Source organism: Channa argus, chromosome 11 (assembly GCF_033026475.1).
Source record: "Channa argus isolate prfri chromosome 11, Channa argus male v1.0, whole genome shotgun sequence".
NCBI classification, from domain to species: domain Eukaryota; kingdom Metazoa; phylum Chordata; class Actinopteri; order Anabantiformes; family Channidae; genus Channa; species Channa argus.
This window is the reverse complement of record NC_090207.1, coordinates 5,616,922-5,642,383: the sequence shown is the minus strand read 5'-3', so window position 1 is coordinate 5,642,383 and position 25,462 is coordinate 5,616,922. Positions and strand designations below refer to the sequence as shown.

The 25,462-nt window shown below is 39.4% G+C and overlaps 2 protein-coding genes across 4 annotated transcripts; both read right to left on the bottom strand.

Annotated features, from left to right (window-relative positions):
• Nucleotides 1-10: 10 nt before the first annotated feature.
• castor1 (cytosolic arginine sensor for mTORC1 subunit 1) lies at nucleotides 11-17,234 on the bottom strand. Of its 2 annotated transcripts, none has more exons than XM_067521021.1 (9): nucleotides 16,864-17,234; nucleotides 11,467-11,537; nucleotides 8,363-8,556; nucleotides 7,685-7,847; nucleotides 6,621-6,744; nucleotides 5,993-6,103; nucleotides 4,120-4,202; nucleotides 3,213-3,307; nucleotides 11-995 (listed from the first exon to the last, which is right to left on the bottom strand). In XM_067521021.1, exons 1-9 carry the CDS (start codon nucleotides 16,974-16,976, stop codon nucleotides 924-926), a joined length of 1,026 nt encoding a protein of 341 aa, XP_067377122.1. In that variant the 5' UTR covers nucleotides 16,977-17,234; the 3' UTR covers nucleotides 11-923. The 2 variants fall into 2 exon arrangements, with proteins under 2 accessions (XP_067377122.1, XP_067377123.1); XM_067521022.1 differs by having other exon boundaries at nucleotides 7,709-7,847; nucleotides 16,864-17,231.
• A 1,301-nt stretch (nucleotides 17,235-18,535) lies between these two features.
• nipsnap1 (nipsnap homolog 1 (C. elegans)) lies at nucleotides 18,536-25,321 on the bottom strand. 2 transcript variants are annotated; one of them, XM_067522094.1, is made up of 10 exons: nucleotides 25,127-25,321; nucleotides 23,343-23,470; nucleotides 22,689-22,734; nucleotides 22,247-22,341; nucleotides 21,800-21,870; nucleotides 21,539-21,679; nucleotides 21,233-21,264; nucleotides 20,993-21,087; nucleotides 20,279-20,362; nucleotides 18,536-19,531 (listed from the first exon to the last, which is right to left on the bottom strand). In XM_067522094.1, exons 1-10 carry the CDS (start codon nucleotides 25,201-25,203, stop codon nucleotides 19,488-19,490), a joined length of 813 nt encoding a protein of 270 aa, XP_067378195.1. In that variant the 5' UTR covers nucleotides 25,204-25,321; the 3' UTR covers nucleotides 18,536-19,487. The 2 variants fall into 2 exon arrangements, with proteins under 2 accessions (XP_067378195.1, XP_067378194.1); XM_067522093.1 differs by having other exon boundaries at nucleotides 18,536-19,066; nucleotides 25,127-25,320.
• Nucleotides 25,322-25,462: the final 141 nt, after the last annotated feature.

The window sequence follows — 25,462 nt, the reverse complement described above, 5'->3', positions numbered from 1 at the left end:
ACAAAGTTAGTATTTTCAATATGCTTTATTGAATGAAGAAGCACATATTACAACTGTTTTCAGTATGCTTTAACTTCAAAGTGTACAAAAAAAGTAGTTGTACCAAGAAAAATATCCAAGTGATATTAACTAAACTAAGTTTATTGTGCAAATAACAAAAGGACATAGTGTTATTGACCTGCTAAGGTTAAGATATGCCTATAGATTAAAAAGAAAAGTTGAATAACACTGACCAAGCCCACTGTCCTTCCAGACAGCATACGTAGTAGTATTAATTCCTAGTAACTACCTGCACACTTTTCTCAAACTGAAATGGAAGAGCTATGTTGAAGCTACATCGCTAAGAACATTTTTTATTTATTTTTTTCTTATTGCATGAAAAGTAAGAGCAACGTTGTCACGGCAGTGCATTTCAAACCTCACGCTTTCCGAGATCACAAAAAGAAAAATCCCAACTTTTTTTTTTGCCCCCAAAAAGTTGCTCGGCCACATAAACTCGACATAAAGATTGCTGGAAGACTAAGATGTGAGGTCGTAGCAGTCGTGAAATGTACGCGAGTATATAAACAAGTCAACTTTGACCATACGCCACAAGATTTTGAGTCCTGTATTAGAGAGCGAGAGACTATCATACATTGACCTTTTTGCCTGATTGTGCATTGTGATGTGCACGTAGGGCCCCTGCAGCTCAGGGTGTCCTACCTTGGATAAGTAAGGCAGGAGACCTCGGACAAACTGTATGTGCACATCACAAAAAGAAAAGAGCTTGTGGTGTTCATGGCAAGTTTGTAGTAGTTAATACTGCTAGTCTAGGCACCTGGTTAGCCCATTTTCCTGCCGGCCTGCTGCCACTGGCCAGTGGCGGTGGAATTAGCGGGGTCTTTTTGAGCCAGGATCATCCAGCTCAGGTGGGACTGAGTCCATCAGCTGGTGGCTGGTTCTTTCCTCTGATGCTGGAGCATGTCTGTCACACTCACTATGTCCTCTTCAGGAACCTGAAAATGAAAGTTGAAGATGATTTTTTTTTCTTTTTTCCTTTGCAATAACAAGCAGTCGTTATTGCACTGAACACTGAACAGCATTAATGGTGTGTGACGCTTCCGCTGCATCTACCAGCTAGTTACTAACGTAGTGGCTCAACAGTTTCACTTCAGACACAGACAAAAACCTTGATGTGCAATTTGCAGTCAAGTATTTCACAAACCCACCCTCCAAAATTGATGTATAACTGCCAAAATCTCAGTAGGACAACGCAGATGTCATCATCTGCATGGGACCAAACCTCCCAGATTTGCTGGTCACCATTAAAATAATTGGCATTAACTGGAATTTCCCTTAAGGTGATTCAGACCAATTCACTGAAATATGAGGCAGACAGTGACCTCCCATCATCCCATTTTCTCGTGACGTAGCTTTGTTCTGTTCCATGTTAGGAAATGTCCTCAGCTGTTTCAGTTATTGCAATTACTCGAAAGAGAGCTTTCTGAATGACTTTCATTCTATTCATTCTTCCTCTTACTACTCCTCTAATATTTCGCTGTGCTTATTGGTTTTTGACCAAACTGGAAAATCTTATTTCAACCGCTTATGGAAATGAAAGGTTTGTTGTGTCCCTATAACCGATAAACGAGCAAATAATGCAATTTAATAGTAGAGACAATCTCGTCTTTACCAGGCAACTAGGGTGCAGAAAATATCAGGGTACACACAGAAATCACTGTGATGTCACAGGCATTTGTTATTATTACGCTACTAAAGTTGTTACTAATTTCAATCTTGATAAAAAGATCAAGGACTAATTTATGAAAACATTTTATAGTCACGGCACCAATACTACAGCTGTGAAATTGAGTTACACTCACACATCCAAGGCATTTTTTCCTAATATAGTAGGAGGGTAACAACAGCTGAATGCACGAGGGACGAAGCTAACAACATCACGACCGATTAAACATCTCTAATGTTTCAGGTTAGAAGCCTGCACGAATAGTTTCTATTTTGATAAGACGAAAGAGGGAGCATGACATGTAGTGCAAACCACCACAGTACACCCCCAAAATTTGAAGGGGTGGGGAGAGTAACCTGGAAGAGACAGAACCATATATTTATGGAGTCAAGGTGAAAGCATCCACAGAAACCACATCAAAATCTTAAGAAACCATCTGTAGTTTTACTGATCAGTTGAAAAGATGACGTGTCCTCACCACTTGACGACACAAGGAGGCTTATAACAAATTAAAATAAATACTTAATTCATCGCACTGAAGCAAGGGGGGAAAATTCTCTGAGTTAATCGGCATTCTGTGATAAGTTTCTGGGTAAAGGAAAACAAATGACTCAGATAAGATTTTCTCGGTAATTGTCATGATAGTGCAGGTGCACGATAAGGGGGGTGCAATTATGCAAAAAGCGTGGTTTCAGCATAATAGATTAAGTAAATGTGCAAATGTACACACACTGACACATGCAACTGTGCACAATTTAAGTTCCAAGAGTTAAAAAGTCTTAATCTTTTCATAGCCATATACACAACTTTTAACGTTGTGGAGGACAGTAGTCAGTGGCTACTCACTGCCATATGCAGCAAGCAGTGATGAAACAGGTGCCCTGACACCTGTGGATGAACATGTCCAGCCATGCTGGTTAAAAAACATCAGGAGTATTAATGTTTAATGTTATGGCTGGTTTGTGTCTAAAATAAATAATGCTGTTTATTTTAATTTAGTCATTGTATTTATCACACCAAGTCTGCAGTGCTCAAAACAATATGCACATAAATTATTGTGATATATACACATCAAATTGCAGCACACTGTAGGCAAATAGGCAAAAGAAGATTTGATGACACCGCTTTTTTTTTTTTTTTTTTTTAAACAAAATTAAAACTGGCCATGATATCAGTTTGCAATTATTGTGCAACTTATTTTGTGCAAAGTTTCATGTTTTCAAATGTATTGACGAGGTCACATCAGTAAAACCCCCCTAACGATGATTTGTAATCACCCGCCTTAGGCACTCCTTGAGTAAAACTCTAAGGAATTCTGTTTAATGTGACATGCTCAGTCTTTATCTGTCTCCATCTCCCACGTTAAGAAACAGCCAAACCGTCAATCTTTAAATATCTAAATTATGTTTAATGCATTTTTAGGTAGTGAGTTACATCTGTGAACATCATGACAGCAGCGGCAGTGGCCTAATATGACGTGACTCACCAGAGCGTGGTCAAAGCTGAAGGTGCTGATGTAATAGGCAGAGATGTCACTGTCAGCGAGAGGATGAGATATTTGGGCAACTATACCACATTCATCTACCAAAACAGAGGAGAGGAGAGAGTAAGCACAGCAAGAAATCTTTGATTACACAGAAATGTAACGACATTGCATCATAAATGCTTTACTTTAGGTTGTAAATGTGCATTAATGCTTATAAATTTCCCTCTGACTTCCCTATTTTAAGATTTTCCCTGCTTCTAGTGGGTCAAACTTCTCCAAATGACATCACCCGGAGGAGTTTTTCCATCCTTAGTTCAGATGATGTCATCTGGAAAAGCTCTGGAAAAAGCACGTTGACCACGGTTACTAACTCCATAGTGTAAGCAGCAAGAAGGCGTAATCTGAACTAATGGTTCCTCCGAGTGATGTCATCTGGGGGTGTTCCCCCCCCCCCCCCCCATTTATAAGTCAAGAGATATTTTTATATAGGGAAATCAGAAGGACGTTTTATGGCATTCAGCTACATGTACTACCCCAACTAGAACCACAAGAGGCAATTTCAGTGTCAGTGAAGGTTAAAGGTTAAAAATGTCAAAGTCAAAACTACAAGTTAGAAACAAATATTAAAATATGTTAGGTGTATTTATTCAGCCCCACAAATGATTGATTCTATAATTTCACAGGGCCACCAGTCACCCGTTAGACTTTTTAAGGGCTGATCTGCCCATTTTTATCTATTGACAAGTGTTTGTAAAGATGTTAGTCCTGTACCAACTCCCTCTGCTGTGTCACTAGAAAAGGATGGTTGTGCTAATACAGTAACAGTCCTTACGACAGACCCATTCTAAACTGTTTCAATAAACAAGGTGTTACATTTTTTAAGTAAATTAAAATGAAGTGGCCTTACCAAAGCCCAGCGGTTGTCCCCCTATGCGAACCATTCTCCATAGTTCTCCCGAGGAGCTGGTGAAGAGAAGATCGGCAGGAAACCTACAGTATAAAGATCAAAAGTCACGTCTACCGAGAAACGAGAGTGGAAACTTACATCAAGACCGTTTCATAGATAGGTGAAAAGAAAACCCTCAGTCCTAAAAAGCTTGCAAATACAGTTACAGCAACACCCACAAAAGGAGTGACCCAATAAAAGAGGACAACAGTGCTGTTAATGCACAACTCAGCATTGAAACCTGAGCAGCCTTCCTTTGTTCAGTCTTATCCTTAGATTCAAATATAAATATATCACACACATCAGTTCAGCTCTAACACAATTTGCTGCCTGCTCAAATAAGTCAGAATGAAGTTGGCTGAGAATCTTTATTAGGTCAGAGAATCTTTATTGGTCATCATTGAGCACATACACTACAATGACATTCAGACTGCTGTGGTGAGCAGTGGACCACCACTGTCTCGTTTAAAGACACGCCTGATGCCGCCTGGGATTTGATCCCGCAGACGGATGCTCTTGGTTAGACTAAGAAGAAAGTGAAGTGTCCAGGTGACATGATTCAATGACAATTCTAGGGACTGTCTTGTGTAAAATAGCTAAAAATTCAGCCTCTGTTCTCTGGCTTTGAATCCTTCTGCACTCTCTTCAGTGTGTGCGTCTGAGAGAGAGGGAGGGGGGCGGGGCGGGGGGGGGGGGCATGCGAGAGTGAGAAAGAGAGACCAAGGGTGAGAAACAGAGAGACTTTTGTTTTAGCCATGTTCCATTGAAAACAGCTGTTAAAACAGAACAGGAACACATCTGCACAAATTTGCAAGTTTCAGCTGATATTTGATAACATACAACCCCAATTCTAAAAACATTGGGAGGATGTGGAAACATTAATAAAAACAGAAGTCAATTATTAGCAAATCTCATCAATCTAGATTTTAACCGCAATAGAACACAAACAGCATATTAGATGTTGAAACAGATGTTTTACCATTTGATGGAAAATATTCGCTTATGTTGAATTTGATGGCTGATAACAAGCTGGATTTTCCCTTTCCTCATTAGTCTGCATGGTTCCCCCCCCCAAAAGAAAAATTTTCATCTGACCACAGAACAGTTTTCAATTTTACCTCAGACCATTTTAAATGAGCTTTGGTCCAGAGAACACAGTGGTGTTTCTGGAACGTGTTCACATATGGCTTCTTCTTTGCATGATTTAACTAACACTTGTGGATTGCACAGCAAATTACATAAAGTCACATGAAGTGTCATTTAAAGTTACATAAAGGGATTTCTGGTATTGTTCCTGAGCATATCCAGTGCCTAAATATGAAAGACATCCAGTTTTGACCTTGCTCCTTGCTCACAGAGATTCCTCCTGATTCTCTGAATCTTTTGATGATATTATATACTGTAGATGGTGGGATCTTCAAAGTCTTTGCAATTTTATGTAAAACTGTTGCTCTATTTTTGGGACAGATTGGTCAACCTCTGCCCATCTTTACTTTTGAAATGTAAAATGCTCCTTTTATAACCAGTCATGTAACTGACCTGTTGCCAATTAACCTCATTAGCTGTAAAATGTTTTTTACGGGTTGATTTGCTGCAATTACTTTTCCAGCATTTTGTTGCCCCTCTTTCTCCCCAACCTTTGTGAGATGTGCTGCTGCCATCAAATTCAAAATGCAACGTTCTGTTGCGAGTAAAATATGCTTTGATGAGATATGCAAATCATTGCATTCTGTTTTTGTTTACATTTGCACATCCACCCAACTTTTTTGGAATTGGGGTTCTATAAACCCCAGCTGTGAGGCAGCAGTTTGCGTTGTAACTAAAAGAAACTTACAGTCTTTGAGCCTCTGTGTCCATCACCAGGGAGATGTATCCGTCGATGAGGGAGAAGGAGAAGAACTTTATACAGTCCAAGTCCTGGCTCGAAGATGGGTCTTCTTTAAGACTAGAAAGGGATGAAACAAATTCAGTAAGGAGAGCATTAGGATCATTAAATTATGATTATTATTATCACCATCCATTTTAGGTAGTAAACAAATATTAGATGCAAACATTAAAATGCAAACAATTTTTATGATACTTATTTGCAATATTTTGAACTGTATGTTGAATGTACAGTTTAACCAGTGTGCACTTTAAAATGTGTGTGGGCGTGAATAATAAATTCAGACTTGTTGTTCAGAGCTTGCAAAATGTACCTTTTTGCATCCAAAACAATAGAAGGAAGACAAAGACATTTAGGAAAAAGTACATCTTTGCATCTTATTTTGAACAATGATCCTTTGTTACCAATATCTGAGTTTGACAATTAGTTCGTATGCATCAAATCCCAAGTTTTAGGAACTGAAGTCAATTATGTGTGAGTGTAGCTGTCATGATTCATAGACAACAATGCTTGATGTCCATTTTGCATCATGCGCTGCCACCTTGTGATTCAGAAAGAAACTGCAGCAGTATGTCACCTGCTGGAATAGAAGAGGACATCGATGAGTGTTGTGGCAATGGACGGCAGCGTGTCCGGGTCCAGAGACATGACGCAGAACTGGTTTTTGGGGATCAGCACTGGATGAACTGTAGGTTGGGTGGCTGGAAGAACAAGAACAGTGCTGTGTTTGGTGCTGGATGTTTGCTTTAAAACTTTATATTGACTAAAAATATTTTTTAAAGTGTTTTTTTAACTTGAAAAACTTCATATGCAGATAGAAATCCTTCTATTCGCTCACATTTTCTATATTTACTGACTTAAAACTCAATTTGCAAGTTTTAGTGAAGTACACTAATACTCACCCGTAACCTGCCTCTCTCTCTCACATAAAACGTTGTGCAAGGGAACAAACACACTGCTGTAATTCAATAAATGTTGCTTTATGTTGGTTTTTATGTAAATAATTTGATTTAGACTGTTTGCATGGTTCCCTTATACAACTTCATATAGTATAATGTTTGCTTATGTCAAACATTGCTTTGTTAAAAACAAATACAGCAGGCCCATCCTGATATAAATATATAATGAATTTAACTCTTTACAAATAGCCAATTATTGTTAAAAATATATATATATATATTTTTTAACAACACGACTTTTTACTGCAACTTAATACTTTAATAAATGAGAATTTGTGAATATTTATCTGTGAATCTATTTTATGGGATTAGGTTCCCAGGGACTAAAAGATTTGCTGTGGAGTTTTAAAGCTTTTGTTTAATGTATGTGTGCACAAAATTTATTTTACACTTCAAAACAAAAAAAGAGAGACCACTTTACCTTTGCTTTCCTAAATGTCATGCAATTTCAGACTAGTCTTCAATATGGCTTTCTCCAGATTTTTACTTGGGTTCAGTAAAGGTGGTCTTATTCAGAATAAGCAATATTTAAACCATTGTTAGAATAATTCCAATTTTAGTTTACCACCTTCAGCTCCTTTATACAAAAAGGACCTGAAGATGGTGCTAGAGATTTTTCCCCCCACTAACTGCGTCCTCTCAGACGAGCTGGATCAATATAAGAGAGGTTAAGCTCACTCACACCAAACGGGACTGTGACCTCTACCTTCTTTTCCGTTTTTCTGGAAGTCATTGGAAACATCCTGACAATGTACAGGGACAAACTCTCCTCCAACCTCCTTGTAGATGTTGAACTCCTCCTCTTCCAGAGTGCTGATGACTACAGACAGGTCTTTCTCTCTCACCTTGACAACATAAAAGAGGAACATAAATCATGAGAAGGATGATTTAGAGCGCTGTATGTATAAGCATCTCGATCAACCAGCCGTACAAGTTTAATGTGGCGTAGGTTTTTTTTTTTATTATTTCCGTGACTGGCACAACCATTAATATACTAGCTGACACAAATGTCTGTCTGGCATTGTGAAATTTTGCCCACTTAACCATTTTACCTGTAATACATCAACTAACTTTTTAGCTTTGTCAGGAATTAATCCCTTAACTGCAAAAAGTGGTTAGTGGACAATTTGCTTAGTATGTCTTCTTTTGTCTGGCAGAGCCCAGTTGGTGAAAAGCCTCTTTGTGAGATAATAGTTCAGGTAGTTTGATACATTTAGAGTCTGAAAGATTGCTCTACATGTCAGGAATTAGCTTTAAAGTGCTTGTGTTATTTTAACAAGATACTTGCTATAGATGATGAGTGGAGTGGCACAAAAGCTAAAACAAAACAAAACAGCCAAAGTAAAAACCTGAGACTCACCAGGATAAAGTCAGTCTGATAAGTGGAGAGCATAAAAACAGAGACGTGCTGCTGGGCCAGAGGGGCGATGACAGACTTGGCGATCTTGGTCACGCCCACAGCCTGAGAGCTGCTTGAGGCGTTGCCGTTGGAGACCACGTTGAGGGGAAGCCAGATGGAGCTTTCTACCTGGAGATGCTCTGAGGGCTGGAGCTCTGAGTGGAGTCAAAGAGAGAGCGGTTGGTTATACTAATGTGTCACAGAGGACATGTCATGTTAAGAACAGCTACAGCCAGCTTGAAGCCTCAGTGAAGCATCTATGAACACGACTATGACCTATCAATACTGACTTTGGCCTTCTGTGATTGGGTAAACGGGTGAGGCTGGGGATTATCTCTGCACCATGCCAGCTTTTACAAAACCACTGTTGGAGCATATTTCAACAACAATTTTATAGAAAAAAAACAAAAAAACAAAACAAAACAAAACAACAAAACAAAAAGTGAAAAGAAAAATGACAGCATTTAGCAGTCAGAAGAGATTTGATAATATGATTACATATGCTACCGGGGTGCATTATGGGTAATATAGGATGTAGTGCTTTTGAAATTTGATTAATTGCAGGTAAATGGAAATTCATAGTTGGTTGATTTATTCCATCTCCCTCCCCGACTCGGAAAAGAACCTGATTTAAAATGCTTTTAATAAACCACCACAATTAACAGTCAAATTCCCATGAAGAGAAGCAGAAGTGGTGAGTAACACCATTTGAAACTCGTATTATAAAAGTAACGAAGAAGGTCTTCTGGTGAGCTGTCAAAGATTATAAGAGATTTAAAACACCACATCAGCAATGCCATAACTGCAGTTCAAACTACTGTACATGAAAATAAAATGACTCATCAATGAATCATTTTGCAGTGTAAGTGAAAGTCAGTCATGCGTTATAAAAAAAAAAAAAAAAAATTAATAAGACTTGCTAAAGTGCACCAGTTAGAAAGAGCAGCACAAAACCACAAATGCTTCAGTGACTTTAAAGAAAACACTCCAAAATGTTCACCTTCTGTACCTCATCACAACTTTATATTAATGGTGATCTTTATGTATATCAAGCTGTAACTATGACTCAGTTTAAAGTAACTACTTCCTGTTTGCTGCTCAATGTAAGGTACACACTTCCTGTCCCCTCACACTCCGTCTATTCCTTTACTGTGCAGATGTACTGTAAAATGCATCCTGCTGGTTATACTGCTCAAAGACACAATTATGCTTACGAGTGGCTAAAGCCACTTGCACCACCACCACCACCACAACATGATGCTTTGCCACAAAATACCACCTGATACCAAAGTATGACTGCACTTAGATACATGGTTCCTAGTAGGTGGCAAGTAAGAGGGTCAAAGTTCAAATGAGTAATCCCTTAGATGTGGCTTTAACATCCTGTGTATCTGAGCCACCACAAAGAGCAGGAAACTTCAATTGTTGGACCAAATGGGACCTGAGTGGAGTCTGGCAGCTACCTAAGAAACAGGTGTTAATCCAGGAAAAATTGACAAAATTAAACAGATACAGTAAAAGCTTCATTTAAGTTTCTGAAGCCTTCAGGGGAGGCACAAAACTTTATTGGTTAGGGTTTCATAACCATTCAGCAGGGCCACTGTTCAGGTCGGCATAATTTTTCACAGACGGCCCCTTGTGGCTTCACTGCACCAGTATTCACCACTTAAAATAGGCACTCAGACGGAGAACGCAGGAGACGGAGGGGAAACCGAGTACCTAAAGGGAACCTGCCTTTACCAATCTTATCTGGGTAACACACTGTAATCAGACACACATATTCAGAATAAAGTGCTTAATTTCCCAAGCCAACTATAAGAAAACACTAAATTATATTTCAATAGAAATTTCTTTGTAGGACAAAAGGAAGCAATATTTTTATATATTAGATAAATTACTCTAAGGTTAACCAAAAAAAAAAAAAAAATGCAAAATTGACATGAGTGTGTTTCATCGATCCATTTCCAGAAACGTGTGTGTTTTTTACTTGTGTGTCAAGTCCTTACACTTTGATTATCAGGAGTTTCAACCATGTGTAGCTTGAATTTTAGATGAATTGAAAAAACAAAACAAAACAGGGAAAAGCGTTTTCTGTAAAGCTATGACCAAAGGGATGAGGGAGGCAATGATTCCAACAGCAGTGAGCTCAGCCTTCCTTATACACAACACTCAGTGCCTGCTACCAGTTAAAATACGCACCATTAGAAACTGGAATTAGGGCAAATCTCCACATGACACGAGTTCCTCTCTGTTCTAACACTACGTCATTTGGGCTCTAAAAAACAAAAATTATAAAAGATGTATCGAGTACAGAATTGCTTAACTACATTATGTGATTGTCTACACCCATCCTTCTGCATGGGGTCTGTGAAGGAAACAAGGAAGGAAGGAAGTTAAACTGCTGTGGTAAAACAACAGAGTCTCACTGTATATTGTGACCTAGTTTTGACCATATTTTGCTCATACTGAAAAAAGGAACGATACAATTTGCCTGATTTTTGCGAGTAGCTTCTGGAGGAGCACAGCTTCTAAACACTAGAACAACATGTAGATGACGGTGAGGCAGCTCTGTGTGAGCGCAGAAAACGTGAGGTATTAAACCTTTTGAAAAACCTTTCTTGGTTTAAAGTAAGAGTACAGTACTTTAATACACTGCCAACGACAAAGTCAGCAGAGTAGGCTTACATGACATTCAGTCCTTGTAAAATTGCTAGATCCTACGATGCCCATAATGCAAATTCATGCCATTTTTTCTGGATCTTCCCTAACAGGCAAATATGCATTGCTTTCAAACTTACATCCCAATGTAATGCAAGATTTCAATTAAAATTAAAGTCTCCAAACAGTTTCACGTTTCAAATTTAGACCCTTTGAACAACTGCTGGGTCGTGTAAATTGTGGTTTGGTTGACATTCATTAGTTGTACAAATGTATTGTTTGCGACTTTCATTTCTAAGAGGCAAACATTATATTACAAATTAGAATTAGATCGTGTATCTCTGTAGTATCAGCGTAAGACTGGGCCAAGAGTTTTCGGAGTGGGAGGACAAAACAAGCCGTTTTACCTTTGAATCCTTCCTCGTCGAGGACGACTGTGTAGTTCTCCGGTGTCTCCGTCAGACTGAAAAACTTACATCTGAAACACAAGAGAAAGTGAAGAAGGAAATTAAAAAAAACAAAACATGAAGGCAGGAGGTAGGAAGACAGAGGAGGGAGAAATGAGGCTGAACAACAGCGATATTTATTTTGAACCAACTACAGCAGATTTTCACAACAACCAGGAATTACGGTTCTCCAAAATGCACACGGGGGTCATGAAAGACGGTCGCTGAAAAACCACAGGCCCGAGCTCAGCATTGTGCCAGCACTGCTCCTTTGTCTACAGCAAATGGTGGGTCAACCAGTAAACTGGGGCACTGCTTCAGTTACCAACTGCTGCGTTCAGGAAAAGACCGGGCAACACCACTCTGAATGTGCTGTGTGTGCTTCTGAATTGACACAGGTGTCTCTGCTCTCCAGAGCAGAACTATGAGTGGGTGAAAAGAAAACTCTTTGCACAAGTATCACTAAAGTTTGGATTGTTGCAGATTTTTGGGTCATCCTCTTATCCCCAATCTTTGAATGTTTCTTGTGCAGCCTTCTTCTAAACAAATAGTAAATAAAATAAAAGAGCTGCCAAATATTCACAAACACAGCGCACTTTTGCCAACTGATGAAAAAGCCAATTGGGGTTAAACATTTACAAAGACAAGACAGTAAAAAAAAAAAAGATGTGGTGTAAGTACAAGAGCGGAAATAGGGAGACGGGGAGAGAACTGACGTGGTGTTCAAGCTGAGTTGCAGGCAAAGAGAACTTTTAAGTGTGTAACAAAGAAGCAGGCCTCGCCCTGCAGCCTGTTGTTCCCTTGAACATTTATACTCACAAGAAACCACAAATTTGTGTTGCTGGATAAAAGCTAAAACACACAGGCCTGTGTTCTGTCAGCTGCATTGTATCAAATAAGCACTTTGATAAGCAATATTCAGTCCTTGAAATTCTGTTAAACTTCATCAAATCCTGAAATCCACTTAAATGGCTCACGTTTGGATTCTGGGCGATTTTTAGGTGAATTTTAAGTGAATTTGGCACCGACGCTGGCAAACAATAGGGATCGAGCTCTGATCTTTGCTGCAGAGATGTTTTGAGAAATTTCAGCATGGATGACCTCGCTCCCTTTTCTATGACTGCTCAAAAAGGAAGCGCTAGACTTTCCTGTTTTCTTAAAACATCTGACTGGACATTCATCTTCCTCCTCCTCTGCTTATCAGTCAGCTGAAGCTTCACATTTGAGGCCGGGCGAGATCACCAAAATCCTGACTCGGCAAAAAGTAATCCCTGCTGTGAGATGGGACAGTCACACCACAGAGACACAGACAGAGAGCACTAACTACCAGCTGTGCTTGCCAGCACAACCAGCCCATTGTGTTAGAATAGTCCCATCACTTCCCACTGACCCTTCACCTTCCCCTGATCGCAGTTTCCTGCAGGTAGCATTTGCCAAGCATCTATTCTGCGAGTGACAATGATGAACTGTAGAGCTTTATAATGTGGGGAAAGTGAAGGCTCTCGTGTTACACCTGCAAAGCAGCCACACATTAGTAGTGTGCCATCAAGCAAACTGAGGGAAACGCATCTGTCAGGCAACTGTGCTTGTTTGGTTTCCTGTTTGTCGAGCACAGATAGGACAGATAAGATGCCTCGCCTAAAAGCTTCATTACAGAATAACACACAAGCACACTGGGAAATCCATCCATCCATCCCTTATCTGTAATCACTTATCCTGTTCAGGGTTGCCGGGAGCTGGAGCCTATCACAGATGTTATTGGACAAGAGGCAGCCCCCCCCCCCCCCCCCCCCCCCCGACAGCACTCCAGTCTGTCTCAGGCCCATCACAGAGTTACATAAACAGATAGACAGCCATTCACACCTACAGGCAATTTAGAGTCCCCAATTAAGTTTAAATCCCTGTCTGTGGGAGGAAATGTGCAAAGTCTTCACAGAAAGGCAGCAGCCAGCAAGGCATGCAACCCGGGGACCTCCCAGCTGTAAGGCAGCATCAGTAACCTCCCCATCACAGCGCTGCCCCCACTGGGAAACGGATTTGCCTTTTAGTCTTTATACACTCTACATTTACCATTCTCATCACTACCTAAATACCATGCATCTATAAATCATTAGAGGAGGTTTGAACCTGTGGAGGAGGTGGGTGAGAGGAGGATGTTAGCCAAGCTGACCTCCATTATGGAGAATACCTCTCACCCACGGCATCTGACAGTGGAGCTATGTGCAGCTCCTTCATTACCACCGCTGTAAGGCTGTACAACTCAGCAGTTCAGCTGACTATCTCCGGTCGTCCTTGATTACTGTACAGTCTCTTTGGTTTTGGGTTTCTGTTTCTTTGTTGTAGTTCCAGCAATAGAGGTGCTGCAGAAATGAGTCAGTCACTTTCAATTTCCTCATCCCAAAGTCTTCAGGTTTTTATGAATGGGTTTCAGGGGTTAGTAAATACCTGCTCATGTTTTGCTTTTTTTACATCTTAAAAAGTAGGTCAATGAGACTGACAAGACAAATCTGTATAAGGACACTCACTAGTCCCCCTTTTCAAATTCAATATGGATATGCCATAAATTCATGTTTAGAACTAGACAACGGATCAAAACATGGCACCCACTCACTCCCAATAAGGTTGCTCAGTGGCACATAGTCCAGAAAAAAAAAAGCTTGTTTATAGCCTAACAACAGCTTTACTTCTGGCAATTTTATTTAGTATTTAAAAAAAATAAAAAACAAATCAATAAAATCTTGCTAAACAAAGTGTACAAGTATTATACTATTATAATACGTATACACTTATTATATAGTATTATAGTATAGTAAGTATTATACGCTTCTATTTGTCACGGAGCGTATTTTCTGCAATAACCAAAATATCCACAAAATATCTCCCCACAGCCAAGTTCTCTGGCCTCACCCTTCCATCGGCCCGGGTCTCCACATCCGCGCATAAAGAGGCAAAAACAGACGAGTAGGGCACAAACAGAGGAAAAAGGAAACACAGCTCAAAGTTCACAGAGCAACAAAACTAGTTTGTGTGTTGTGTAGTTGCATTTAATCGCTGATTGATTATTTTTTGGTAATCTGCAATTGACGGTTTTAATCGTCTTCAGGCAGACACGTTCGTGCGACACAACGGCCTGTGGTCACAGGAGGTGAGGAGTTTCGCAAACACGCTTGTCCTACCAAAGCACAGAGACATGAAGAGAAGAAGACGAGACAGCAACAGCTGGTGAGGAGGCAGTCGAGTCGGGAAGATGAAAACCGAGCAAAACAAGCTTTGATCCAGCTGTACAACAATGGCTGGTAGTGGCTGTGCGGGAGTGAGAGTTTGAGGTGGTGGGGTGTCTGCAACTGATGCTCCAGCTGAGGAAACATGATAAGGCCGAAGCAAACCGATGTTTAAGTGCGTGGAGTAACCCTCAAGCTATCTGAGCCCAAATGCCAGTGGACGACCAAAGGGTCTACATTTTGCAGCTTCCTCCAAATTAATATATAGTGCTCTCCAAGGCTCCAGATTTTATTTGATTTTTTTTCCAGAAAAATAGAGAAGATTTTTATTTTTTTTTTTAAATTGAAATTCCTGCTTGTTATTAATGGGTAGGGGGAGGTGGAGGAGAGCTCCAACCTTGACAGATTAGTGAAGCATACAAGTGGAAATGTTCCCACTGTGCTTCTGGCTCAGTTCAGTTATTGTTCTAACCCATGCTCTTGTTTGTGCACTGCCAAACAGAGAGACTGTGTGCAGCCTGCAAGACTTCATCCATAGTACAGCAAGACGAATATATTGGGATTTAATTATTAACACATGAAGAATGCACACACACAAAAAAAGAATGAACGCTGCAATATTTAGTTTACTGCAATGGCATGAGCCTGACTCCGACAACCTCCTTGAAATTCTGCTCGGGACTGTTTTCAAATCACTTTGTACAAAAGAGTTTTTCTCTAATGAATAGCAGAGGCCTGAAACGGGGAGCAAGGCGATCAGGCATGTTTCTGCTGCACAGTTGTTTTGAAGTCCCTTGAACTCATTCTTCACCACCACACCCCATTGTGCATCGCATACAACTTGACCAAAGCCATAAATAAATAAATAAATCTAACGCCACAGAAAAAGAACAGGAAAAACAAGGCAATGCACATCCACGACTGTATGATGATGTAACATTTCAGCGTGCACAATGCACCGAGAAACAAACAAGACTCTATTTGGCTGCATGTTTAAAAAAAAAAAAAAACAAGGAAAGGAAAAAAAAAAAGGAGGCTCAAAGAAATAAAATTCAGCTTTTAAGTGCAGACATAGTTAATTAGAAACCTTCTCGCTGACATCTTTGAAATAGTGATTCAATCACAGTATGTTTCTGTCTTAGTCACGGTGACTTAGTGTTTAAAATAATAAGATGGTGCAAGTCGATGACATGACATGTTTGCTCCATGTTAAAGCCTGTTGCATTGCCCAATACTCTGCCTTTCTCCATCAGTACTCATTTGTCTCAAAGTGTAAACAGATGATTTAACACATTTCTGCATGTCAATGTTTTCCATAATCAAGATCCACTCATTTTCCCCTCTTGCCTAGAAACTGGGAGTTTGGTGCATGAACTTCTAACCTCATGTACCACAAAAGGTGTAAAAGGAGATAAAAATCTTCGCTAATATTTGCGGACACCTTCTCTGTGACTTGACGTGAGAACTTGTTGCTGAGCCAAGTTGAGCTCTTCTTCTAAGCATAACTAATGTGAGACAACCAGAGCAACACACAATTACTGTACACAACAATGGGAGGATATCCAGGGATGAACTGAAAACTGGTATTACTGCCAACATGAGATCAGACAACTGGCCAACTGGAACTTCATGTTTTTTTTCCCTTTCTTTTTTTTTTTTTTGGGGGGGGGGGGGGGGGGGGAAATAAAGGAGGTCAAAGGTCATGCTGGACAAAAAGGACCCTATTAAAATACAGTACACGTCTATGGAGACCATAATTAATCAGGTCCTGTGGTCGTTTTAAGGGATTCATAGAAGCATCATAGAGAATTATAAAATAAGTAAATAAAATAATAATAAAATAATAAAAAAATAATAATAAAATAAGGGAAAACAACTTAGTTTGGCAACAATGAATGAAATCCTATTCCCATCCCAACAATGCAAGCAGTGCTCTATTCTGGCCTGTGTGCACGTTAAATATCTACATACTACATATACTACAGTAATTTCCTACAGTACATGCAGAGCAGTACATCATTCATGGAGGCACAGCGGGACATGTACAGACATACAGCCCAATAATGAGACGCTTCGGGTTATCGCACGTCCGGACAGGGCTACTCTGCTGAAGCACACATGCAGCGAGCTTTCTTACCGTGTTCTGTTCCGGAGAAATATCAGTTTGATCAGGGGGTGTGTAAAATTCACCAGCCCGTTCTTGGCTATGCTGGTGACCCGAAGCCTGTGGTCCAAAATGTGCAAGTCCATACTGTCGGGTGCGAGCAGTGCGGTCTCCTCAGTGAGAGCATGCGGCGGGGAGAACACCTTTCTCAGCCGGATAATATTATTCAAATGTAGGCCGGGGAGCTGAGCAATACCGACGAACAGGAGCCACCACGTCCCGCAGAGCTCGTCTCACAAGCCGTAAAAATAAAAATAAGACAACGTCCGACGCAATTCGACTCCAGTCTGAACTGTACGTTGGGAAGGAAAGTCCAGCCCCACACCCCACACGCCCCCTGCTCTTAAAGCAACAGGTTTACGGCGCTGAATGTCTCGCGCAGACACAGCGTCATCAATTAGGGACGAGGTGGAATTGGAGAGGACTTCCGCATTGGTCCTTCGAAATAAAGATCGGCGATATTATTGGCAAACGTTTTACACTTTTATTTGAAAACAAGTATTACACTGAATTGTGAATAGACATGTAATTTTATGAGACAATTTTTTTAACCATCACGTTAACCCTCTGATGCATATGTTTAAATAATTTCCAGCACTGTCATGTTGATGGAAAGATGGGATTGAATTGTTGACAATAATGCCAAAGATGCATTTTGCTATATCTTCAGAGTTTATATTGGGTTTGGAGATTCCACTATTATTAAACAAAGAAACCAGCTTTAGCTGTTTGGTTGACAAAATGGTGGTTTTGTCAAATTGAAAGTCAAACTGCTTTGAAATCGGCTGCATGTATTTTTTCCCCAATACATTTTTCCTTTTGTGTTGTTTTTTGTTGTGGTTCAGTGCAATATAAAGATGTGGCAGAAGTTTTTCCCCAAAACAGTGTAAATCAAGTGATGACTCCTTGGGTCATAGGCATTTACATTTAGTCATTTAGCAAACGCTTTTATCCAAAGTGACTTACAAGTGAGGTATAAGGCAAGCATCTAAGTCAAGGAGAAAACATCAAAGCAAAGTTCTATCAGAAAAGTGTTCACGTTTCACGAGATGCCAGATGCAGAGCCATGACCTCAACTCTGGCCAACAACTTTAGGATGAAATAAATAGGCAATTGGAATCCAGGAACCAACATCAGCGTTGAGCCGTACCAAAGCTCTTGTGGCCGAATGGGAGCAAATCATTGCAGACTGGTGGAAGGTCTTCACAGGAGAATGGGAGCTAGTTTAGCAGCAAATTATAAAGTCACAGCATATGGAAGAATGTGTATAGCAGAATAAAGGTGTTGTGTTCAGGTGCTTACAGTGTTTTGACAATATACTGCAGTCTCCCAGGGGACAGAAAATATAATTTGGCAAGAGTTTTCTTTGCTGGACTCAGACTTTTTACTTCTCCAAAATGTTTGTTCCAAATCGCTCAAATTGGCATCCTGCAACTTATTATAAACTAACTTATGTTAGTTCATCTTAGCTTAGCATATTAAACACATCATGATTCAAGTTTTACCAAGTAGAGCAGCTGCAACACGGCCACAGCTCAGCTCGGCATTAGTCACCTTTTATTTTGAAAGCACTAAAATGCAAAAGAAGTTGAGGATTTGCTCCTGGCAGGCTCTTAACACAACTTACTGTAATTGTGAATCAGGAAAATTTGTAAAGGCTTTTATTGGTTGAGGTAGTCACTAGTTTTACTTCATCAAACATGGATTTCACAGTCACAGCTATGAGCCTCAGCAAGATCTATTTGGTGTAAATTCATATGGAGTCATAAAGCACATAATCATTAAAGACTAGGCGGAGATTTTTCTTTCATTCTGAAAAACACAAACAGCCAAAAAGCGTAACTCATGATAAAAACAAAAAGCACAAATCTTGCTCTATACAATCACAATGTCTAGGACTGATGTGCAAGACTACCTACTGTTTAGTTTTACATTTTACAGGATCAGTTTGTCATGTTCCACATTTCCACGACTGTTTTTGTTTACATTAGTGTTGAAACACAGATTATACAGCAAATTTAAAAAAAGAAAAAGAAAAAAAAAGTACAATCAATAAGACCAATATTCTCTCCGGCAGTGGCTGAATGAGTTTTGGTAATCCCATTTTTTTTTCATTGTAATGGTGAACTCTTGGTGGGAATCATTATTCTAGACTCCATGCTCCTTATCAAAGGCACTAAGAATAGAAAGAAACATGTTAACGTGGAATAAAAAAATAAAAAAATAAGAAAACTGTTTTCAACTGTATTACTATGCTACTATAAAATGAAGCAACATCTTTTACTGGAAGTTCTCTAGACTGGAAAAATATTCCTTTACATCTTGCATGTATATTGTATATTCCATTTTAAATGGATAAAACTGCCATCTTGCCCATCAAGCTACACCCAGTATCCCAAAGTGACAAATGGAAAACACTGAATTTCAACATTTCTGATAGTTGCTCATTTATTAGATAAAATAGAAAACTGCCATGTACCAAAATATACACAGCACATCATGTTTGTTCAGAACTAGAACTTCGATTAAAGTCCATATGGGCAGCTGAATTAATGTAGAGAAGCACCCACACAATTCACAGTGCAATTCCCACCACATCAGGACAAAAACCAAGCCAGAGAGTCCAAAAAACTCCGTAGACCTTTGCAAAAAAATTGTGGCAAGACAGATCAGGACAGTAATAAAAAACATTTCCAAAGCTTTACATGTTCACAGTGACCACAGTGGGGTCACTTAAATGTGAAACAAACGATGTTTGGGGTTTAACCTACAATATCTTGTAGTGCAAAATTACTGATTAGAAATATGAATCCTTTTGAAAACGTGATATGCTTAAGAATGGTTCCAGAGATTCACTCAAGTTATCACAAGCAGTGTATCCACATGCTTACGGATTCTGCTTCTGCTACAATATTCACTTCCTCAGCAGTCATCTGTGATTCCTGGCGATATGCAGTGATCATGCAGGTAAAATCAGTGAAATCTATTTAAATAAGCAATCGAGAATCTTCTCCAGAGAGCTACCTGGAGTTTACTGGATGAGAAAAACTTTGGCACTGATGCAGTGGTGCACGGTTTCTGACAGGTGGAGAAAGATTTCTGCAACTATGCGAAAGAGTCAAACAGAAATTGGTGCGATAAATTTCTGGCGTTTTGGTAAAAATATTACACTGAAGTTTATAGACCAAATAATTCCCTCATTGAATAAACACTGTAGCTCTGCAGCCTCAAACTCAAACACTAGTTTGTCCACCATTGAAAATACCAAGCTGTACACGTCATAGGTGCATAAAGTATAAAAATGACTTATTGAGGGAAAAAATAACTTTAGGTAGGTGATAGATTTGTGGGGGGAGTTATTTGTCTGAGTAGAATACATTACTCCTACCTGTATAATAAACATTTACATCCCAACCCTCCTTCAGCCAGGCAGAGTTTCTCGTGTCGTCCCTAGACTGGAGGTTTTCATAAGCTGTAACAAAATATAAATTTAACGCAAAAAAAACAATAATTAAACGTGTTAATTAATTTATGGCAGTGTATCCGCTCTGCATCTGCATCATGGATCATTTCAATGAGCAGAGGCAAAGAAATAGTTATTCTGTTATTTTATTGCAAACCACTTTGCAAAGCAATGTAACATGAAGCTAAACACATTTCCTATGCTTCTCTTGAAAGCTGCACATTTCTGTTTCTCAAAAGCTCCTCATAAGTTACTCAGTCTGTCTGTCTATGCTTTTCCAAATATTAGAACAGCCAATAATCGTGCTCTTCTTAAATCCTTTAATTACACCTGCGTGTCTTCTTTTACCTGTAGTTGTTCTTTTTCCTCTCCATCTCCCTTTCTCTGTCCCCGTCTGCAGAGCATTGTGCAGTACATGTGACACAAATCCCGGACATGACCTTGGACATGAGTGAACCTGACCCCGTAATTAATGAACAACGTTCTCTACTTCCTGAGAAGAAGCTCCTATTTTAAACCCAACTTGTTTTTTTACATTTATGGGTTTTTTTTTTTCTATGATTAAGGTACTGAAGCTTGGGCACTTCACAAAACAAAACCTTTGATGTGTCAGTGTGCAGTATAAATGAACATACTCACCCCACAAGTGATGAACGACATACAGGTCACCAATCTGTGAGAAGAACCCGCCTACTGCCTCGTTGTTTTCTTGTCTGTACTTAATTGCCCTTGCCCTATTGTTAGACAAATTATTTTTAGGAGTATAACATTCACTTGGACACCTCCTACAGTTATTGCTTATGCTGAAACAAGTCCAGACTGTAGGTGATATTTATATTAGGAAACACAATTTAGATTTTAAGCAAATTACTGTCTTACCAGCGGTTGCCCCATTCAATCATGGTTCCTGGCTGAAACACACGAATTTTTTAAATTTTTGTTACTGAAGATATTACACTGCTAAATCAATGAAAAATTAAAAAAGTGTGAAATGTGTAAAAGTCTTATTATTGTACAGAAACAAGAACAACCTCCTGGTAATAACATATATTGCAGTAATGCAGTCATAATCCATTCTCTCAGTATCTTTTAGGGCTAAAATATGTTGTGTTGAGAGATAGAACTCTATAAATATGCATAAACATGAAAGCCACATTGTTTTAATATGAGCGATTGTATGAATACCTTGAGGTGATAGGTGCGCATTTCATAGATGTTTGGACCTGGTCTAGGCAGGGGTTCATTCCAAAAACTGAATTCCAAAAGAAGCTGGTTTCGCCTTGAAATCAACATTTTCGCCCTCTCTTTTCGGAATTCTAAATATTCCTGGAAAAATATAAACACGTATAAGAGAAACAAGCCGTAAACCAGCCGTACTATATTGGTTGGGTGTTGCACACTTTTTATGTAAGAAGAGAGAAGGTTAGCAAAGAGTCTGCAGCATACTTTGTTACTGTTCAGCTTTCTCAGACATTCAGTCAAGGCTGGGTAGCCTCCTCTGTATCGCCACAGATGCACTGCACAAAAAAACAGCAGATGTCACTGTAGCTCTGTGTAAGGACTGATTCCACCCACGACTAGCAGATACAGTACCTCCATCACGCTGTGATCGCTTGCTGCTGTCAGAGAAAGCTTTTAGTGTTTATGATACATTGTAAGTCATCATTTGTAGAAGAGGAGGTGTTGCCAATGTTTCATCTGTCTAGTGTAGTGTCTGTGCATTTTTCTGTTATGCTCTGCCAAACAATTTACAGCCAAACTGCAGCCACCCAAGTGTCTATGAGTCCTTGAGACGCAAGAGTGAATGCAGGCACAGCAACTAGGATTAGTAAATAATAAGGAGGCGAGACGCTCTACACTTTTTCTGTTGCGTAGTGTGTTGTTGCCACATACCAGCCTGGTCCTGTTCTCCATACCAGGTATTCCAGCTTCCAACCACCTCACATGGGTAGTCCTGGTCCTGATGGAGCTTGTTTTGCACCTCAGCCCTACATGCAGCATAAAATTAATAAATACAAATTTCTCTCTTATACATACACTCAAAATTTCTGAATGTGTGTACAATCATGATAACTCCCACTTGACCACCGCAATGACCAGCTAGAGTGCACTTAGAAAGCATCAAATGTACAATTATCCAACTTGTTATTATACCCAAACAACAATTCTACACTAAATTAATCTTCCATTCCATTACAATAAAGACCATCTTGCTAGACAGAGATATAAACTATTTCAAAGGCACAATTGAGTGAAAACCAATAAAACAAGGAAAAGATATAACTTGATTTCTGAACATAAGGGAAGGAATATTTTACAGCAGGACCATACTCACTCTAGACTGTTGTATGCTTCCAGGCACTCTGGTTTGATGTTGTGAACTGGAAAAAGAGGGCTAGACTTATCAGAAATGGTTGTTTTTTAAAATACAACCAACAATCAAATTCTCCAACAAAGTAATTTCACACTCTGATTCAGCGAAGACTTCTATATACAAAACGGATTTGCCTTCAATAGGTTATAGGCTACGGCTGAAAGAGAGTTTAAATTGAAATCCCTACATGGTGTGATGTATGCCACAGAAAAAGATCAAAGTCTAGGGAGAATTATACATTTCTCCACAAGAGACAGACACGGTTATCACTACAGACTCCAAAGAAAAACCAGACAAATTATTTTAATGTCATTACAAAACTTTACACTCCTATAACATGATATTAAATGAGAGCTTGTTGCTGCCTGCATGTAAGGCCTGCGCTTCTCTCTTGTACTACTTTCAGTTTTTTCCCTGAAGTTACTGAGGACAGGATGGAATGAATTCAATTAACGGAAATTACTAAGCCGTTTCCTGCAGAGACAAATGGATGACAAGACTGTTGAGACTCAGAATCCCCATCACATCCACTTATATTTGGCCCTTTGCAACTACACACACACACAAAATAAAATAAACATTCACTCGTGAGTAAGTAAAAGGTCTTATGCCTACATTGAATTTTATACAGGTTACTGGTTTCTTTCTTTGACAGCAGGTTGGAGTGGGCATCTTTCCTGGCATCGACTTTGTGCACAAATAAGGAACGAAACCAGCCTTTGTCGCTGCTCTCTGAAAAACTCCTACACAGAAACAATATGAAAAAAAAGTTTCACAAAGGCTCAAAGCAACGACAAAAAAACTGAGAAGTTGTCTTAAAAGAAACGTAGCAATTTGTGATACATATGGTCTAAAAGATAGTCATGCTAATATCCTCTGAAATGAAGCATGCATACTTTATGAGTGAGTGGGCTGAATGTCGTAGCTTGTGTCTCTAGCATAAAACTTCTCACCCACTCTGAAGCAAATACAAGGGGAATAACATTCGCCAACCATGCTCCAATCAGTATTTAAACACGAATAACTGTCTCTTGGACAGCAGAAAAATAAAACTTGAGTCCCTGATTCAGGCTGTACTTTCAGGAAATCCTTCAGTAAAAGTGAGACTATATCAGCCAGTAACATTACTACATTAAGATACAGAGAACTATTTAAAGCTTTGCATTGCAAAGCTATTAGGCATTTGGTATAAAAATTACACGTAGCCTGTCTTTGCAAAACATGAGGGTGGATCTAGGCTTAACGTAAGGGCATAAAAACCTAAAACTTAAAGCAAAATGATCAAAATAAAGTTGGTCAATGAAATCAGGCGGAAAGCTGCTTCTCCAGCTACACAAAATGTCTTTTATATTCAGTGTTGAACTGATCTCCCACACTCAGCTGGGCATCCAATCCAAGGACATCCTAATGACTTTCCTAGCCTTTTTTTTTTTTTTTTTTTAATAAACTCATATTTTTAAACAATTTAAAGCTGCTTCAATGTCAACACTAACCTCAATTTCAGGATTGTTCACAGGGTGTGAAGTGCTGAACCAAGAACAGCCTAAGGAGAAACATTGGCATGTGCCCAGTTATGGATTAGGGAGCTATATTTTGCATGTTTACTTTTATGTGTCACTTTCAAGGCCGTCAGCTAATTCGGAAACTCTTTTTAATGCTTGATTTTATACTTCTAAAAACTGCACCAGCTTTCAAGGTCAGTGGGGCGCCTCTATTAATAACCTCATGGGCCAATGGCTTTAATTGGGAACTATAATTAGAAATGAATTTCCCTTGGCACCCTCTCAAATAAATACATAAATAAAAAAAGTAGTATTCAACCTAAAGAGACAGAGAGAAACTTAAATTACAGCAAGCCCAGGGGGGTAAATCAAACAATGTGGAGGTGCAGATAAGACATTAAAAAGCTTTACAGGACAAAGTTCAAAGGTCCCGTAAATGATTAAAGCTGGTTTGTCTCTTGCTGTGTTAACAATAATCCTGGTCTTTGACATCAAAGGTACAACACTATGTAATACACGAACACGTGTATTATACTTGGGATTTAACTAGGTATATTTAGCTATTATTTATTTCAAAATTGTTACACGTAAAAGAATAGTTAACCGTGAAGTCTCGAGGTTTTCCAAGTGCGATTAGGACAAAATGGGCTTTGAAATAACGTAGTAGCCTAACGCACTGTTAGACTGGGGGTGAAGTGTAGGTAGCTAACTATAACACTGACGTTAAACGATAATTAATCCAGGCCCCTTATATGTGTCACTTTCAAGGCCGTCAGCTAATTCCGAGTAACTTTTTAATGCTCGATTTTATACTTTTAAAAAACTGCACATGCTTCCAAGGTCAGTGGGGCGTCGGACTAGCTTTAAGTCAAGCTAACGCTGCACAGAGAAACTCACCTCGTCCCCGGGTGCAGACTCACAGAATACTTATACAACATCTGTCCTTTAGACCACACAGAACCAGTCGTCGCCATGTCCCTCTATCAAGGGGATAAACTTCTTCTGACACGTAAACACGTTGGTCTGGTTAATGTTTACCTCCCTCACAGACCCGAGGTGTTTTTGACGACTTAGTGAACCCGCCGGACTTTAAAAACCATGCGTCACTAAGTGACGCAGTACGGAGCGATCGATTCGCACAATGGATCAGACCTGATTAGTTGATCGTCTTTTAATGAAAAAACGTCAAGGGTGCGGATGAATCAATTGTATATGATTAAATGTGTTTAATCC

Coding starts and splice junctions, on each gene's coding strand:
- castor1 (XM_067521021.1), bottom strand. CDS start 16,976: ATGGACTTGCACATTTTGGACCACAGGCTTCGGGTCACCAGCATAGCC. Junction 4,203..5,992: donor GACACAGAGGCTCAAAGACT/GTAAGTTTCTTT, acceptor TTTATACTGTAG/GTTTCCTGCCGATCTTCTCT. Junction 3,308..4,119: donor GGGACAACCGCTGGGCTTTG/GTAAGGCCACTT, acceptor CTGTTTTGGTAG/ATGAATGTGGTATAGTTGCC.
- nipsnap1 (XM_067522093.1), bottom strand. CDS start 25,203: ATGGCGACGACTGGTTCTGTGTGGTCTAAAGGACAGATGTTGTATAAG. Junction 22,342..22,688: donor GAAGCATACAACAGTCTAGA/GTGAGTATGGTC, acceptor TGCTGCATGTAG/GGCTGAGGTGCAAAACAAGC. Junction 21,088..21,232: donor ATTGAATGGGGCAACCGCTG/GTAAGACAGTAA, acceptor GTCTAACAATAG/GGCAAGGGCAATTAAGTACA.